The 18,286-nt window shown below is 37.1% G+C and overlaps 1 protein-coding gene across 1 annotated transcript; it reads right to left on the bottom strand.

Annotated features, from left to right (window-relative positions):
* Positions 1–5,447: 5,447 nt before the first annotated feature.
* Positions 5,448–17,285, bottom strand: LOC147004757 (X-linked lymphocyte-regulated protein PM1-like). Its single transcript, XM_085837831.1, has 6 exons — positions 17,216–17,285; positions 16,929–17,079; positions 16,552–16,617; positions 8,443–8,542; positions 5,892–5,990; positions 5,448–5,563 (listed from the first exon to the last, which is right to left on the bottom strand). Exons 1-6 carry the CDS (start codon positions 17,283–17,285, stop codon positions 5,495–5,497), a joined length of 555 nt encoding a protein of 184 aa, XP_085693957.1. The 3' UTR covers positions 5,448–5,494.
* Positions 17,286–18,286: the final 1,001 nt, after the last annotated feature.

Genomic DNA, 18,286 nt, shown 5'->3' with positions numbered 1-18,286 from the left:
AAGCCAGTAAGGAACATCCCTCCATGGCCTCTGCATCAGCTCCTGCTCCCTGACCTGCTTGAGTCCCAGTCCTGACTTCTTTCAGTGATGAACAGCAATGTGGCAATGTGAGCTGAATAAACCCTTCTCCCCCAACTACTTCTTGGTCATGATGTTTGTGCAGGAATAGAAACCCTGACTAAGACAAATTGGTACTGGGAGTGGGGTATTCCTGAGAAAACCTGACCATGTTTTGGGGAGGACTGTGGAAGGACTTTGGAACTTTGGACTTGAAGATCCATTTGTTGTTAAGAGCTCTGTCAGATGTTGTATAGGAGCTTGGAAGATAATGTTGAGAAAAGTACAGAAGATGGAGGTCTGGTTTGTGAAATTTCAGAAGGAAAATTAAAGACACTTTCAGGGCCATTGCTATTTTGATTGTGAAGATTTTGTAGCTCTGGTTAGCTGGGGCTGAAGAATCAGCTGTGGTTAAGAAGATACCAGAACTACTAAAGCAAAAACTTTGCATTACTGGGACTATTGATGCTGGTTAGCTGGAGCTAAGAATTTAGTGGTGATTAAGAAGAGACCAGCATCATTGAGGTGACATCTTCTGGGAAGTGTTTTCTGAAAGCACCAAGAGGGTGTGCTCCAGAGATAGCCAAGATTGTACTCCTGCTGAAGCGGGACTTGGTAATATGTAAGGGTCCCCCAGGTGGTACTGGTTTTGAAGGCATGAAGGGATCATGCAGAGCAGCTGAGGCTCGGCACTGTGAGAGGCTATGAAAGGCCATTGGTGAAGGTGTAGCCTCAGTTGCAATTGAAGGCACAGGACTGAAGGGGTCATGCAGTGTTTTGGACATGCCAGTTACATGAGACTACAACCAAGAGCAGCAGCAGCAGTGGAGTACATTTATCTAGAGCTCAGAGGATGACGCGTGTGCTACAAAGGGCATGGCTAGAGAAGTGACCCAAGCCCTTGGTGGAGCCCAGAAGATCGTGAGTTGGATCCCAGACATTGGATGGTTGGAGATTGATTTTTGCTTTGATTGTAACTGTGCCTTTATATTTTCCCTCTTGAAGGAAGAAACTGTTTTAGTGGAGCCCACAGTTAAGAGACTTTTAATTGTAAAAATACTTTGGATTTTAAAAGAGATGGATATTTTAAAGAGATTGAAATTTTAAGAATATGTAAAGACTGTGGGACTTTTAAAGTTATTTATATCTTGGGGATGAATAAGAATGCAAGGGTTGAGGCTTACTAGTGATGTGTTTGTGTGTCAAGTTGACAAGGGGTCAATTGTACTGGCTAGATTTGTGTCAACTTGACACAGCTAGAGTTATCACAGAGAAAGAAGCTTCAGTTGAGGAAATGCCTCCATGAGATCCAACTGTAAGGCATTTTCTCAATTAGTGAACCAGGGGGAAAAGCCCCTTGTGGGTAGGACCATCTCTGGGCTGTTAGTCTTGGGTTCTATAAGAGAGTAGGCTGAGCAAGCCAGGGGAAGCAAGCCAGTAAGGAACATCCCTCCATGGCCTCTGCATCAGCTCCTGCTCCCTGACCTGCATGAGTTCCAGTCCTGACTTCTTTCAGTGATGAACAGCAATGTGTGAGAATTTTGCTTTCTTTAAAAACCCAGTAATGTTATATGAGTACTTTTTTGTTTTGTTTTGTTTTAATCTCACGTGTGTCCCCAGATGCACATAGTTTATGTTTGAAATTCTAGGGACTCTTGAGAGGGTATAAATGCAAGAGCTCCTGAGAGGACCTGGGGCAGTTGCTGCTACTCCTGTTGCATCTGCTTGTTATCGCTGGTTTAAATGAACAGTGCTCTAGCCACTGGAGCAAGGTTGTGGATTTATGTGTGTCAAAGGGCAATGATGGATATACATTGTTTCAAGAAGAAAAACAATTCCAAAATTCAGCTCACAAAGTAGGGTATTACCTTGATATAAAAACTGTTTAATGTTAATTAAAAAATAGTTGGATAGGGGCTAGGAAGTTGGCTAACTGGGTAAAGTGCTTGCACTCACAGTAAATGCTAAGTGTGCCAGCACTTGTGTGTAACCCAGCCCTGGAGGAGTGGAGAGAGATAGATGCCGGGGCTTGCTGAAGTACCAGTGTAGCTGAAAGGGCCAGCTCCAAGTTCAATGAAAATAACTATCTCAAAATAAGATGGACAGAAATAGAGAAAGTCACTCAGCAGCTTATCTGGAATGATTAATTCATTTAAGTAAATTTAGAAAAACAGTATGAATGATTTAAAAGAAATGTTGAAATACTGAATATTTGGTAAAACAAATATTTCAATTCTTTCTATCTATAAATGAATATTTGAAATAATGAGGAATAAAGATTAACAGCTTAAGAATGAATCTAAACACAATGAACAGGCCACTGACACAGTATGTGCATATTTGTGAGTTTTAATTATGATATATTTTCAATACACATAATAGTATGTTGGATAATATATATATATATATATATGTTGAATCTACCTGAATAAATAAAATACTAAATCTAAAAAAAAATGAATCTAAAAATCAAACTTCTATATGTTTGCTGAACATCGAAATAGAAGATGTTCTTGATCATTTATGTTTGAAGACACATGTGAAGTATTCTTTTTTTAGTTTTTTATTTCTTTTTTTAATTAGGTATTTTCTTCCTTTATATTTCAAATGTTTTCCCAAAAATCCCCCAAATCCGCACCCCCACTCCCCTACCCACCTACTCCCACTTCTTGGCCCTGGTGTTTCCCAAATACTGAGGCATATTAAGTTTGCAAGATGTTAAATATGCCTGAATAAACAAAATACTAATATTAAAAAAAGAATGAATCTAAAAATCAAACTTCTATATGTTTGCTGACCATCAAAATAGAAGGCATTCTTGATAATTTATGTTTGAGACACATGTGAAGCATTCTTAATCATTAGGTAAGTTTAGGTGTCATTTATCTGAAGGCCAAGCACAATGAAATGATGTTTTGATGCCTTTATGAGAATACAAAAATCCATGTCTCAAACAAATATTTATACATTTTTTCAGTTACATTTAATGTGTTAGTGTTATGAACTATAACATGGCAAGGGAGTACCTTTGGTGGGCTAATGCCAGGTGTTCTCCTGAGAAATTATACCATGCAACAGACCTGGTATAAAATGGATTTATTGGGGGAGGGGAGAGGAGTGAGGAACTGGGGAAGAGATAGAGGCAGACAGACAGAAGCAAAGCCATTAGGTCAGAAAATGTAGGGCAGAGAACAGATAGAGGGGAAGCTGGGAACAAAGACAGACAGAGATCTCAGAAAGAAGAACAATGGGAACAGAGAGAAGGGGCTGGGCCTGAAACAGTGAGAGGGGACTAATCAGTCCTTTTATCCTGCCTCACAGTTAGCAGTTTAGTTTGTTTCAAGAAACAAATACACTTTCTTTCAATGAATTTTGTAAGTGAACAGGAAATATTCTCATCTCTCAGAGCTGACAGTGTTAATTTTATAATGTTTATAGGAGATTTTTGTGGGACTATTTTCTTAAAAACAGTGTAAGCCAGATATGTTGTCACATACCTGTAATAGCACCTACATGGAATGCTGGGATCACCTTGAACCTAAACATTCTAGACCTTCCTGGACAATAAACAACAGACTAAGTGGCTATCACAAAAATGAAATGAAATGAAATAAAATCAAACCAATGAACCTTCTATATTTGTATCTCATACCTTTGGGAACTAATAAGATAATGATTAAAAAATAAATTTCAATTATCTTTATCAATAAAAAGAATTAGAAATGTTATGAAGGTTAAAAAAAATCACAACAGGGAGGGGGTAGGGACCTGGGTGGGAAAGGGGATAAGGAGGGGAAGAGAGGAAAATGATCAGGTATTGTGGGGGTGGGAAAAGAACTGAAGCGCTTAGGACCAGCAAAAAGAATGGAAACAGGCATGTTTGATAGGTAGGAGGTTATAAAACCCTCTTGTAGGAAGCCGTGATAATAGGTGCCTTCACTAGATGGCGCTAAGCTCCATTGTGCGCATGTGCCAGATCAAAAGCCTGCCAAGTCACTAGTCCATCCCCTGGGACATTTGAGACTGTGGGTGGAACCGCCAGTAGTATTAACACGTCACACCTGTTGGTATATATAGCAACACGTTTCTATCCTTCTTTGTTCTATCTCACGACTATGAATAAAGTGTAACCACGAAAGGTCTTGACTTGTGTTCTGTGTGCGTTCCTGCCGGACAGGAATAGCACAGAACACTCTAGAATGTACAAGAGACCTGAGAGGTGAGAGAATCTCAGGACTCAAAGGGAGGGACCTTAGATGAAATGCCCTGCAGTGGGGTGAGGGAACTTGTAGAGCCCTCCAGTGGAGAAACAGGATGTCAAGTGGAAAGATTGGGTTGCCATCCCACAGTCAAAAGCTTTAACCCAGAATTGTTCCTGTCTGAAAGAAGGACAGAGACAAAAATGGAGAAAAGCCTAAGGAAAAGGAGATCCAGTGACAGGCCCAAATTGGGATGCAGCTCAAGGAGAGGCATGAAGGCCTGACACTATTACTGATGCTATGGTGTGCTCACAAAAATGGGCCTATCATGACTGCCCTCTGAAAGACCCAACCAGCAGGTGAAAGAGTCAGATGCAGAAATTTACATGCAACCAATGGACAGAAGCTGGGAACCCCTGTGGTTGAATTAGGGAAAAGCTAGAAGCAGCTGAGGAAGAGGGCGACCCTGTAGGTGGACCAACAGTCTCAAATAACCTGGACCTCCCAGGATCTCTCAGACACTGAGACACCAACCAGGCTGCATACAGCAGCTGATTTGAAGCCCCCAACACATATACAGCAGAGGACTCCCGGGATGGACACAGTTAGAGAAGGTGCATCTAAACCTCAAGAGACTTGAGGCCACAGGGAGTAGGGAGGTCTGGTGGGGTGGGGGTAGGATGGTGGGGACATCCTTTTGGAGATGGGGAGTGGGGGCGTGGGGGGCATGGCAGAAGGAGTTATGGCATGTGGAAAAGTCAGAGGGCAAACAAGGAGGGGGATAAAGTCTGGACTTTAAAAAAAGATTAAAGAATAAATTTTAAACAATCCACTACATTAGTGTGTGAAAGTTCGGTACAAAGGAATATTTGCCACTCACTTATTCATTTAGATTTTGTTTGGAAGTTAATATAAAGAGGCTCTTACACTTAAACAAGAAAATGATTAAAGATGTTTAAAAATAAAGGAGTTCTATTTTGACTCTAGAGGTATACCTCCTAGTTGACTTTATAATCACATCAGTGGGGTTTAACTTCCTTCTTAGAATCATCAGAATAACAAGGATTAAAGAGTCTTTCAAACTCAGTTTCATAGGGGAAAAAAAGTTAGCCAATTTTTTTATTTGGTTACAAATGTACCAGCAAGTAAAAAATATGTATGCTTCATTAGTATGAAGATGGAAAAGTAGATGAGTACTTCAGAGTATGCTTCATAATGTCTCTTTTAAACACAGACATTTATTTTCTCAGTTCACCATCTACATCAAAAAGCATATAGTCGTTGTTGTTCTCCAAGTTCATCAAACCCTAAAACAGAAAAGCACTTCTTACTAAACAAACTCCCAAGCATACAAATAGGAAAGATTCTGTGCAAATGATGTATAGACGTGCTATATATAGTTAAGCCAGATAATTATACTGTTAATAAACTATGAGGTACATCTGAGGTCAAATTCCCAGTTTATCATTTCATGTCTTCAATAATTCCTACAAAGTCATTAGGATTTTACAGATAATATCAGTCACTTCAGTCAGAAATAATTCAAAATAGCAAGTAGTTAAACTTTTTGATTCCTAAAACATATTTAGTTTCCTAAGGACATTTTATTGACTATGCGCATACCTCCATGCACACCTCCATGGACTTCTCATGCATGTCTTTAATTGCTTCCAGGGTCAGGCTCTGACTACATTTGGACAGTTTTAATGCTTGTTGTTCTTTTTGATAATTGCTCTACAAATGTAAAAGGAAAACATTACTATAACAATTCTGTTCATTTTGTTGTTACTGCCATGCAGCATGAATGCTAGGCTAAGATTCAACCACTAAATATATCTCCAATACGAAAATGTTTACGTGAGCAAAAATAATTCAATATGAAACTTAAAAGGAATAGTTTTCTACGTGATTTAACATTTTAACAACTATGACTAAATATACTTATATTTTTAAGTAAGATGAAATACAACTATACTACCAATTGTGGGTTAATAAAACTTTTTTTTTTTATGAGAAAGTGTTTGCCATGCTGCAGAGACTGGCCTTAGCCTCTCAAGTACTTAGGTTTATAGGCATGCACCATGTAAACATGAACTTGGTAAAATCCTAGCCCTGGAAGCTTAACTCTAGCTAGTGTTAATGCTTTTATCATACAATGGCCTCCTTTTACTAAATAGCAGAAGCAATCCCAAGAGTTGGTTCACTACCTCATCTCTGTATGTACCCCCAACCTAAGGTGTATGTGCCACTTCTTCTACTTTCTCTTCCTTTCTTAAGGATGCCTTACACTATTCTTTACTAAGTCCAACATCTTCACTTGTCTCAACTATTGTCAAGAGTTTCAGCAATTGTAACTGTTATTTTAAATTTATGACTTAGCTGGCTGTCAATGTAATGCCTATAAAACTAACTTTTATAAAGTTTGAGTTACAATGATCACAAGATCATGAATAGTCTTGATCACTTAAAGACATCCTACCTCAAAATAAAGTGTAAAGAGATGTCTGGGGATAAAGTTTAGTGGTAGAATGGTTTTCTCTAGGTTTCACTCTAGTAACACATGGAAGTAGTAATATACATTTCTCTTTGTATTCTTTATGTTGGCACACAACCATGGTAATTTGCATTTTATAAAAAATTAAGACAAGCTCTTTACACCTTTTCTCCTTGGGACACTACATTCCTATTTTGTCCTTTATTTATTGTGATCAGTTTAACCTCACATGTCCACTCAAATCATCCTGATTAAGTACAATGACCTCCACTTTGCGTATTTTCCATTTAAAAATCATACACATGCATACATATGGAGACAAAGGATTAATATTGGGTGTCTTCTTTGGTTGCACCCTACTGTTTGGGAGACAGGATCTGACTGAACCTAGAGCCCATCCATTAGGCTACACCTGGTGGCTAGGAAGCTCTGGGAATCTTCTTATCTCTGAACTAAATCTGAGTTTGGTGGTTCTAAAATGCTCACCACCACACTAACTTTTATTGTTGTGGTGGTTTGTTTTTAGTTTTGCTAGTTTGTTGGTGGTGGTTGTGTAGGTGGTGGTAGTTGTGGTGGTCTGTGCATGCATGCCTACTCAGGGAATATAAGCTCGGGTCTCCATGCCTACACTGAGAAAGATTACCAAATAAACCATTTTCCAGCCCTGCAAATCTATCTTATTTGGCCCATTAGCAACATATGACACAGTTAGTGAACTTTTCTTCCTTAAAAGTTTTCCTTCACTTATGGTAGTATTCTTTCTACCAATTGTTCTCTTCCCTTGCTGGTTCCCTCTCAACCCCCCCCCCTTGCCACATGCAGAATTACAAATATTTAAGTTCTCTGGGGGTCTGTCTTTAGATTCCTCATTTACACTGATGATCACTCCCCCCTTGAAATTTCATCCAGAGTTCAAGGTATAAAAATTGCCTTCAATTGGAGTATTTTTTTTTTATCTTCAGTCCCTATCTCTTTCTTGAACTGACATATAATGGCAGCTTCCTCAATGCCTTCCCAGGCAGGAATGGATCTCCTGTTCCTTTCAAATTTAATGCTTCTGAAACTATTAAACAATCAAATAAAAATGTAGTTAATATGGTCATCATCTCAGGTCTTACTTGGAAACCATGTGATGACTACAGTCATTGGTACAGTAATGGAGAGATGATCTAAGATAGTTTGGTGATATTCTTCCACAGGAATATTCTGCTAGGGTCGTTGAGACAGCCTGATGGAAACAGGTTGTTTCCATCCACTGTTGTTACTAAATCTGTACTAAGTTATAATGGTAAGAACTGATTTACCAGTTTGAATTGGCTTTCTAATATTAACAACAGAGTCCAGATGACACCAATAACTAAGCTTTCACTCTCCTATCAACTGTACCTGAGGCTGACATACTGTGCTCACTTTTGTAAAAAGTGGTAATCCTCTTTTCATCTTTCAGCAAATGTCTGCCTCTTGAAAATTTATGATCTTGACTACCATAAAATACCTAGTGGTTTTCATTGATATAGTAGTATGTGATCATACTTCTCTGGTTTACAATTCAGTAGGACTAGAACAGAACCAAAGATAGATAGATAATGAAACTTAATTTAGGTTCATGTGCCCAACACAAGGCTAGTTTCTCCATTCCTACCTGATACTTAGTTATACTAGGTTAATTATAAAGTTAGTTATGATACTAACCATTGATTTTTCTTGTTCTTCATTGAATTTCTGTATATCCATATCAAACTTCTGAAATGTAGTTATATCCTGCTCACACAATTTGTTGTTGATCACCTCGCTGTAAAGCAAAGTAATGAAAGCAGTCACATTTCATACCAATATGAAAAAAGAACACTCAAAACAAATTAAATAGCCCATTTCATACTATAAAAAGAAAAACAGCAGTACAAAATTATCTAATGGGAAATCATTACAGATTTTTCCCTAACAGATTATCAGAGAAGTCTTCTTTTATGTTTTAGCTTTTCAAAATTAAAGAGGTTTTAATACATATACATCTTAATTTAGGAAATTAATTGTATTTCAAAGTATTTTTTCATTAATTTCTACCAAATATAAGGTCTAATTTATTTTCCTATATTTATTCAGTTAAGACTTAGTGCAAAACATAAGTCAATTAAAATATATAAATTGTCTGCATATGTAATTGATCCTTATCCATATTGTTATAATAAACCATAAATTACATTTCTAAGATTTTGTGCAAGACTTCTGTGTTTCCACAATGAAATTAAATCAAATTTTAAAATCTAATTAACAGGTACTTAAAGTAGAAAATAAAAATTTTCACAGATTTCTGAGAATTAGATTTAGTTTCCTTGAAGGCATGAAGTTATAGGGTTAAATGCTTAGACAAAATCAAAGACACACATTTTTTACTAAAATCTCAGACATGGCTTTTTTTTTTAAACTCAGCCATATATAATTTTTTAAATGATACAAATGTGACCCTACCAAACTAAAACCTCTACCTCTCCCATTTGTTCATTTGCCAAAGTCATTCTAATTTCTGGTTGCTTTCTTTGAAAGAATCTTTGATATAATTTTCAATGTGTTTTCTCTTTATGTGGCTCCAGGTCCAAGGTATCTCAAATAATCATCTAATATCTATGGGCAACAGGCACATATGTGGTGCACATATATACCTATAAGCAAAACACTAATATACAAATATGTCTGAAAAATAAGTATTAAGAGCATTGTTTCCTAAGCCATGTAAGATATTTTGGGCCTATGATCCTAGTCTAGGAAGCTTAAGCAGGAGATTTCCAGTGTATAGGACAACATAGATTACATAGCAAAATTCAGGCCAGCCTGAACTACATAGTGAGACCATATCTCAAAGAAAAATTATTGTCTTCTAAGAAAGCTAATGTAACATTCAATTACATATAATTTAAAACAGATTATTTTGGATCTGAGTATCATTTTCTCACTGGTTAGTAAAGCTGTCTTTTACTTTCAGTTACATAATTCATTTTATGAAAAAACAAAACAAAACAAAAAACAGTGAGGGGATTGGAGAGATGATTCAGCAGTTAAGAGCACTGGTTCCCTTCCAGAGATCTGAGATTGGATTCCCAGCACCTCCAAGATGGCTCACAACCTATAACTCCAGTTCCAGGGGAATCAATGCCTTCATCTGGCCTCCTCAGGTACCAGATATACAAGCTGTGTGCAAGCAAAACAAACATACCCATAAAATAAAATTTTAAAAAAAGTAATAAGGGTTACATTAAAGAATTCAGTTTTGCACTGTGTCAAATAAAGAAAGAAGCACAGAGGATTCCTAGAAAAGAAAATGACTTAATATAAAATTAATACTAGGTCAATGAAAAACTGTTGAATGTACAGAATTTTGTATACATATCACTTAGGTTTGAATACATGGAACTATAAAAAAGTTTACATCTATTTTTTCCTCTAAAATCCCTTCAAAGCAGGTATGAAGATACCTCAATAGTTAAGAGGGTTTACTGTGAAAGGAGGAGGTTCGCAAATTTGAATCTAGTACCCATCTAGAAAACCAACCATGGATGGTTGTTTCTACAATGGCAGCACTGTGGTAGGCAAAGTGAGAATTGCTAGTACTTGCTGGCTGCTTGTCTAACTGGATGTTCAGTGACAGAGCCTGACTTAAGGGAATAAGGTAGAAAGTAATAGAGCAAAACCTAACATCCTCCTCTGCCCTCCACATTTGTATATATGCACCACATACACAAACATACAAAAAAATAAAAATTAAGTTTAATTAATGTCACACCTCTGCAAAAAGCACCATTTTCATTCTGTACCACAGGAAAAAGTAAGTCCATGATGCTAAATCAAAAATATTTGCAAGAGTCTGTGTCATGAGTAGACCTTGGGTGCTTACTCTGCAACTAGTCCCAAAATACCCAGAGGAAGCTCAACTCCCAGGTGCTCTAACACACCCAGGATCACAGCAATGGCATCAACATCAGGAGTAACTTGAGTCCCTAAGGATCCAGGGACACAGGAACTCCTGCCTTGCCAGTGGCATGGATTCCTTCTGGTCTGAAACTGCACCTGGATCAGACCTGGGTTACTGGCTCTGGCACCCACTCTTAAAACACCCAGAGGAAGCATGTCTCCCAGGTATTCTGAAATGCCCAAGATCACAGGATTACAGAGGAAGCTGGACTCCCAGGAGATCAGAGACACCCAGGAACACTGGAGTTCTGACAGAAGATCACAGCTGAGGGCACGACATCTTTCCCAACACCCTGTGTATGTGGGACCCCCACAAGAACCAGGGAAACAAAATCATCCTCCCAGCCAGAGGCACGGGTTCCTTGCAGCTTACAACTGTGTCTAGAGAAAACATAGGGCTCTGGCACCCCACCAAATCTTGCAACACCAAGAAAAAGCTTAACTCCCAGGAGCTCTGACACAGCAGGATCTCACTAGATTGTTCACACCAGGATTTCAGGATCCAAGAGGCAGCATGACTTCCAGGAGTTCAGACACACCCAGAATATCAGGATCGCAGGATCCCAGGATCCCAGATAGCTGGACTCCAATGAGTTCTGACACAACCAGGATTACAGGAGGGACAGGCTCCAGTCAGAGACTGCAAGGGAAGGTAGCACCAAAGAAAATGAGATAGCAAGAGTTAAGTGCAAGAATATAAATAATAGAAACCAAAACTAGTCGGCATCATCAGAACAGGTGAAGGAATTGAACAAAAACCATCTAGGATCTAAAACTGGAAATAGAGAATAAAAACTCACAAAGACAGATGAACCTGGAGGAAGAAAACCTAGGAGACATAGATGCAAGCATCTCCAAGAGAATACAAGAGAAAGAATAGAGAATCGCAGGTACAGAAGATACCATAGATACACTGACAGAACAGTCAAAAAATGCAAAATGCAAAAATCTCCTAACCCAAAACATCCAGGAAATCCAGGACACAATGAGATGACAAAACCTAAGAAAAATAGGTATAGAGGAGAGAAAAGATTACAAGTCAAAGGGCCAGCAAATATCTTCATCAAAGTGATAGATGAAAACTTTCCCAATCTAAGGAAAGAGATGCACATGAACAAACAAGAAGCCTACAGAAATCCAAATAAACTGGACCAGAAAAGAAATTCCCGCTGACACATAATAATCAGAACAACAAATGCACTAAATAAAGATAGTATATTAAAAGCAGTAAGGAAAAAAGGTCAAATAACATAAAAATGCAGACCTATTAGAAATACACCAGACTTCTTACCAGAGACTATAAAACCAGAAGATTCTGGACAGATGTTACACAGACCCTGAGAGAACACAATTGCCAGCCCAGGTTAATATACCCAGCAAAACTCAAAATTACCATAGATGGAGAAACCAAAATATTCCACGATAAAACCAAATTCACACAATATCTTTCCACGAATCCAAACCTTCAAAGGTAGATGGAAAACTACAACACAAGGAGGGAAACACTACACCATACAAAAATCAAGAAAGAAATCTTCTTTCAACAAACATCAAAGAAGGTAGCAACATAAACATAATTCCACCTCAAACAACAAAAGTAACAGGAAACAACCAACAGTCACTGGTCTTTAATATTTCTTAATAGCAATGGATTCAATTCCCCAATAAAAAGACATAGATTAATAGACTGGATACATAAACAGAACCCAGGATTTTGCTGCATACAGGAAACCCACCTTAGTGACAAAGACAGACATTACCTCAGAGGAAAAGCCTGGAAAATCTTTTCCAAGCAAATATTCCCAGGAAACAAGCTGGAATAGCCATTCTACTATGGAATAAAATCAACTTATAACCAAAATAATTTTTTGTTGTTCTTTTTTGTTTTTGTTTTTTAAAGATAAGGACTGTCACAATACTTGTCAAAGGATGAATCAACAAAGATGAACTCACAATTCTGAACATCTATGCTCCAAATGCAAGGAAACCCAAATTCATAAAAGAAACTCTACTAAAGCTCAAAGCACATATTGTACCCTATAATAATAGTGGGAAAATTCAACACCCGACTCTCAACAACGGACAGATCCTGGAAACAGAAACAAAACAGAGACACTGTGAAACTAACAGAAGTTTTGAAACAAATGGATTTAACAGAGGTCTATATCTATAGATATCATAGAACATTTTATCATAAAACAAAAGAATGTCCCTTCTTCTCAACACCTCATGATGCCTTCTCCATGACTGACCATATAATGTGTCACAAAACAGGCTTCAAAAGATATAAAATTATTTAAATAATCCCATGAATCCTATCAAGTCATCACTGACTAAGGCTGATCTTCAATAATAATATAAATAATCCAGGCATGGTGGCATATGCCTTTAATCCCAGCACTTGGGATGCAGAGGCAGGCATATTTCTGGTTTGAGGGCCAGCCTGGTCTACAAAATGAGTTCCATGACAGCCATGGATAAACAGAAAAACCCTGTCTTAACCCCCATAATAATAATAATAATAATAATAATAATAATAATAATAATAATAATAAAATAGAAAACCCATATACACGTGGAAGTTGAAAAACAGTCTACTCAATGATAAATTGGTCATGGAAGAAATAAAGAAAGAAATTAAAGACTATTTTGAGTTTAATGAAAATGAACCTACAACATATCCAAACTTATGGGACACAATGAAAGTATTCCAAAGAGAAAAACTAATAGCTCTGAGTGCCTCCAAAAAAGAAACTGGAGAGAGCATACACTAGCATCCTGACAGCACCATTAAAAGCTCAGGAACAAAAGGAAGCAAATTCACCCAAGAGGAGTAGAAGACAGGATAAAATCAAACTCCAGACTGAAATCAAACAAGTGGAAACAAAAAGAACTATACAAAGAATCAACCAAACCAGGAGCTGGTTCTTTGAGAAAATCAACAAGATAGATAAACCCTTATCCACACTAAAGAGAGGGCACAGAGTCAGTATCCAAATTAACAAAACCAGAAATGAAAAGGGAGACATAACAACAGAAACTTAGGAAATCAAAAAAAAAAAAAAAAAGAAAAAAGAAAGATCCTACTATAAAAGCCTATACTCAACAAAACTGGAAAATTTGGATGAAATGGACAATTATCTAGAGAGATATCAGGTACCAATTTAAATCAGGATCAGATAGACCCTGCAAACACTCCCATAACCCCTAAAGAAATAGAAGCAATCATTAATAGTCTCCCAACCCCCTCACCAAAAATAAAAACCCAGGATCTGATGGGTTTAGTACAGAATTCTATCAGACCTTCAAAGAAGACCTAATACCAACACTCTTCAAACTATTACGCAAAATTAAAAAGAGAGGGAACACTATTCAATTTGTTCTATGAAGCCACAATTACACTTATACCCAAAACATACAAAGACCCAAATGAAGAAAGGAAACTTGAGACCAGTTTCACTTGTGAATATTGATGCAAATATACTCAATAAAATTTTGATAAACCCAATCCAAGAACATGTTACAATGATCATCCTTCATGATCAAGTGGTCTTCATCCCATGGATACAGAGATGGTTCAATATTTGGAAATCCAAAATGTCAACAATTGCAAGGAAAAAATCCACAGTATTATCTCATTAGATGCTGAGAAATCATTTGCAAAAATTCAACAACCCTTCATGATAAAATTCTTGGAAAGATCAAGAATTCATGGCCCATACCTAAACATAGTAAAAGCAATATACAGCAAACCAGTATCCAACATCAAAATAAATGGAGAGAAACTTGATGCAATCCCACTAATATCAGACAAGACAAGACTAGATAAGGCTTCCCATTCTCTCCCTACATATTCACAGTAGTATATAATATAGTAGTATTCTATAGCACTAGATGTTCTATCCATAGCAACTAGACAACAAAAAGAGGTCAAATGGATAAAAATAGGAAAGGCAGAATTCAAAATATCACTATTTGCAGATGACATGATTGTATATGTAAGTGACCCCATAAATTCCATCAGAGAACTCCTAAACCTGATAAACAAATTCAGCAAAGTGGCTGGATATTAAATTAACTCAAACAAATCAGTAGCTTTCCTCTCCTCAAAGGATAAACAGGCTGAAAAAGAAATTATGGAAACAACACCCTTCACAATAGTCACAAATTATCATACCTTGGTTTGACTCAAACCAAGCAAGTGAAAGATCTGTATGACAAGAACTTCAAGTCTTAAGAAAGAAATTGAAAATCTCAAAAGATGGAAAGATCTCCCATGCTCATAGATTGGCACAGTTAATTTAGTAAAAATGGCCATCTTGCCAAAAGCAATCTACAGATTCAATGCAATCTCTATCAAAATTCAAACTCAATTCTTCATAGAGATAGAAAGGGCAATTTGAAAAATCATTTGGAATAACAGAAATTCAGGATATCAAAAAAACTATTCTCAACAATAAAAGAACTTCAGGGGGAATCATCCCCGACCTCAAGCTGTATTATAGAGAAATAATGATAAAAATGTATGGTAATGGTACAGATACAATGACTTCATGAAATTCACAGGCAAAAGGATGGATCTAAAATATATCATCCTGTGTGAGGTAACCCAATCCCAAAAGAACAAACATGGTATGTACTCACTGATAAGTGGATATTAGCCTAAAATCTCAGAATACCCAAAATGTAATTCACAGACCACATGAAGCTCCAGAAGAAGGAAGAGGAAAGTGTGGGTGTTTCAGTCCTTCTTAGAATGTGGAACAAAATACTCCTTGGAGGAAATATGGAGACAAAGTACAGAGCAGAGACTGAAGGAATGACAATCTAGAGTCTGTCCATCCTGTGGATCCATTCCATATACAGACACCAAACCCAGTCACTATTGTGGATGCCAACAAGTGCTTGCTGACAGGAGCCTAATATGGCTTTCTCCTGAGAGGCTCTGTCAGAGCTTGGCAAGAACAGAGGCTGATTGTCACAGCCAACCATCAGAGTGATCAATGCGTCCCCAGTGGAGGAGTTAGAGGAAGGACTGAAGGATCTGAAGGGGTTTGCAACCTTATAGGAAGAACAACAATATGAACGAACCAGACCCCCCCAGAGCACTCAGAGTCTAATCCACCAACAAAAGAGGGGTTCCCATGGCTCCAGTTGCATATATAGCAGAGTATGACCTTGTCAGACATCAGTGGGAAGAGAAGTCCTTGGTCCTGTGAAGGTTCAATGCCCCAGTGTAGGCAAATGCCAGGGTGGGGAGGTGGGAGTGGGTGGGGGGTGAACACCCTCATAGAAGCACAGGGATGGGTTATGGAATAGGGAGTTTCTGGGGTGAAACCAGGAAAGGGCTATTATTAGAAATGTAAAGGAAGATAATAGAGAATAATAAATAAATTAAAATAAAAATATTCACAAAATACTACATATAAATAGGAATAATTCATTAAGATGTCATATAGTATATAACTAATATTTCCTAATATGTAAATTATGTTAATACTATATAGTTTTAAACACATTATATATCCAAAAAACGTACCTTCAAATTTTCCCAGAATATTTTGTACTGGAGATCTATGAAGTAATTAAAGCTTTAAAAAGTAAGGATACCTTTTGATGGCTCAGCTTTTGTCCTACAGCAGGACGATGAGAGTTTGACCCACAGCAATACACCCTCCAAGAAAACCATTCAAATTAAGGATTAATCTTACGGAAATATTGTTTATAATATATATCATATTCTAATTATTAATATAGATTACTTGCTATACAATCAATAAAACTTTTCTGGAAGTACTTACACTAAGAAGGAAATAATAAGTTTGAACATATTACCGTGTATCTCCAACTATTCCTTCAGGATTTGCATTCCCATCATCATGAGTTACTGGATTCTGTACTGGGTTGGTAATAAAACAAGATATTAAAACAATTATGTTATTTTGAAAATTTTAATGAAATGCTTTGTGATCATTCAGGCATAGTGCCAACATTAGGTTTTAAAGCAGATCTAGGATTTGTCTAGAAGTTAAACAAAATCAAGTAATGTCTAATTGTCATCTAGAAATATATTTTAAGCTATTTATTTACATGTTGTGATTAAAGACAAGAGATGCAATATGAGATTTTTGATCTCCATTACAGTCCTAAGAAGAATAACTGAGAAAAAAGGAAGTGTAACATCAATGCCCAACATAAGATATCTGGTATCTTCCATAAGGTCCAATTCTGAAGCATTCCCATCTTGCTGTTCACCACTTAACAAATTACAGTTTTCCATTGGTGTCTCTACAGAACGTGCAAAACGCTGCCATTCCACTGAGAAACTTACATTTTCAGATTTAAAATAAAAAAATAAATTTTCTCAAGCCATTTGAATCAAAAAAATCACTTAAACTAATAAAATTGAAATATAAAATAACATTAAGGAATGAATTTTACAAAAGCAGCACTTCATAATTGCATGAAGGGTTTAAAGATAAAACCATATTTCTATTACCCTCTGATTTAATACTAAAGACTTTAGTATTTAAACATGGAACAGAATAGTTGGCTTCAAAGATAGCCATTATAAACCTTAACTTTAATATGTACACATTTTTTAAAAAAAGAATTAAGTTGAATAAAGTATCTTGGGCTTCCTTACTATAAAGGACTAAGAGTTTGTTATTTTTCAGTTTAAAACTCTCTCTCTCTCTCCCTCTCTCTCTCTTTCTCTCTGTCTCTTTCTCTCTTACACACACACACACACAGAGGCACACAGACACTCAGACACACACACACACACACACACGCACACATACACTATGATGGCTTTAACTGTGACTTCAAGTGGGTTTATATCTAATCATAGAAGGATCTGCATTTTGGTCCCATTCCTGCTAGGTTTTTGATAAGTTAGAGCAAATGTGTCTGCATCTCAATCTCCACATAAAATCATAGTTGCTATGATCACAACCAAGATCTCAATCTTTTTCATCGCAATACAAATCTAAATTATAAAGTTCTGCCTGTCTGGACATATATTTTACTGCTACAGCAAGAAGCTCTGTGTTCAATCTTCAGTTAAGAAAAAAAATTAAAAATAAAAAATGAAACAGGCATGTATCCTCAGGCCCCAGTACATTTGTAATGCTGAGGACTTCAGTTTCAAGGCCAGTTCAAGCTGCACACGAGGTTTCAGACACTCCTGAGATAGAGAGTTAGAGCTTACTTCCATAAACCAAAACAACACACAAATAAACACAGCCTGTCCTGAATTATGTCTGAAGTCCCAGTACTTCTGAGGCTGAGAGGAGCCTCAGGATTTTGAGGCTGTTTGGATCCTATATAGACAAATTTGGGCAATCTGGCCTTTCAACACCAGGTAGAGGAAAATGAAGACTGGTCTTCAGTTTGTTTTTATGAATTTCTGGCGGGAATGGAATGGGAAACAAAATACCCATGGAAGGAGTTACAGAGGCAAAGATTGGAGCTGAGACTGAATGCATCCAGAGACTGCCTCACTCAGGGAAAAATCCCATAATAACCACCAAACCCAGACACTGTTGAAGATGCCAACAAGAGCTTG

Source organism: Mus caroli, unplaced genomic scaffold (assembly GCF_978045245.1).
Source record: "Mus caroli unplaced genomic scaffold, Mus_caroli_1 scaffold_5, whole genome shotgun sequence".
NCBI classification, from domain to species: domain Eukaryota; kingdom Metazoa; phylum Chordata; class Mammalia; order Rodentia; family Muridae; genus Mus; species Mus caroli.
Note: the sequence above shows the minus strand (reverse complement) of the source record. Positions and strands in the feature narration are given on the sequence as shown.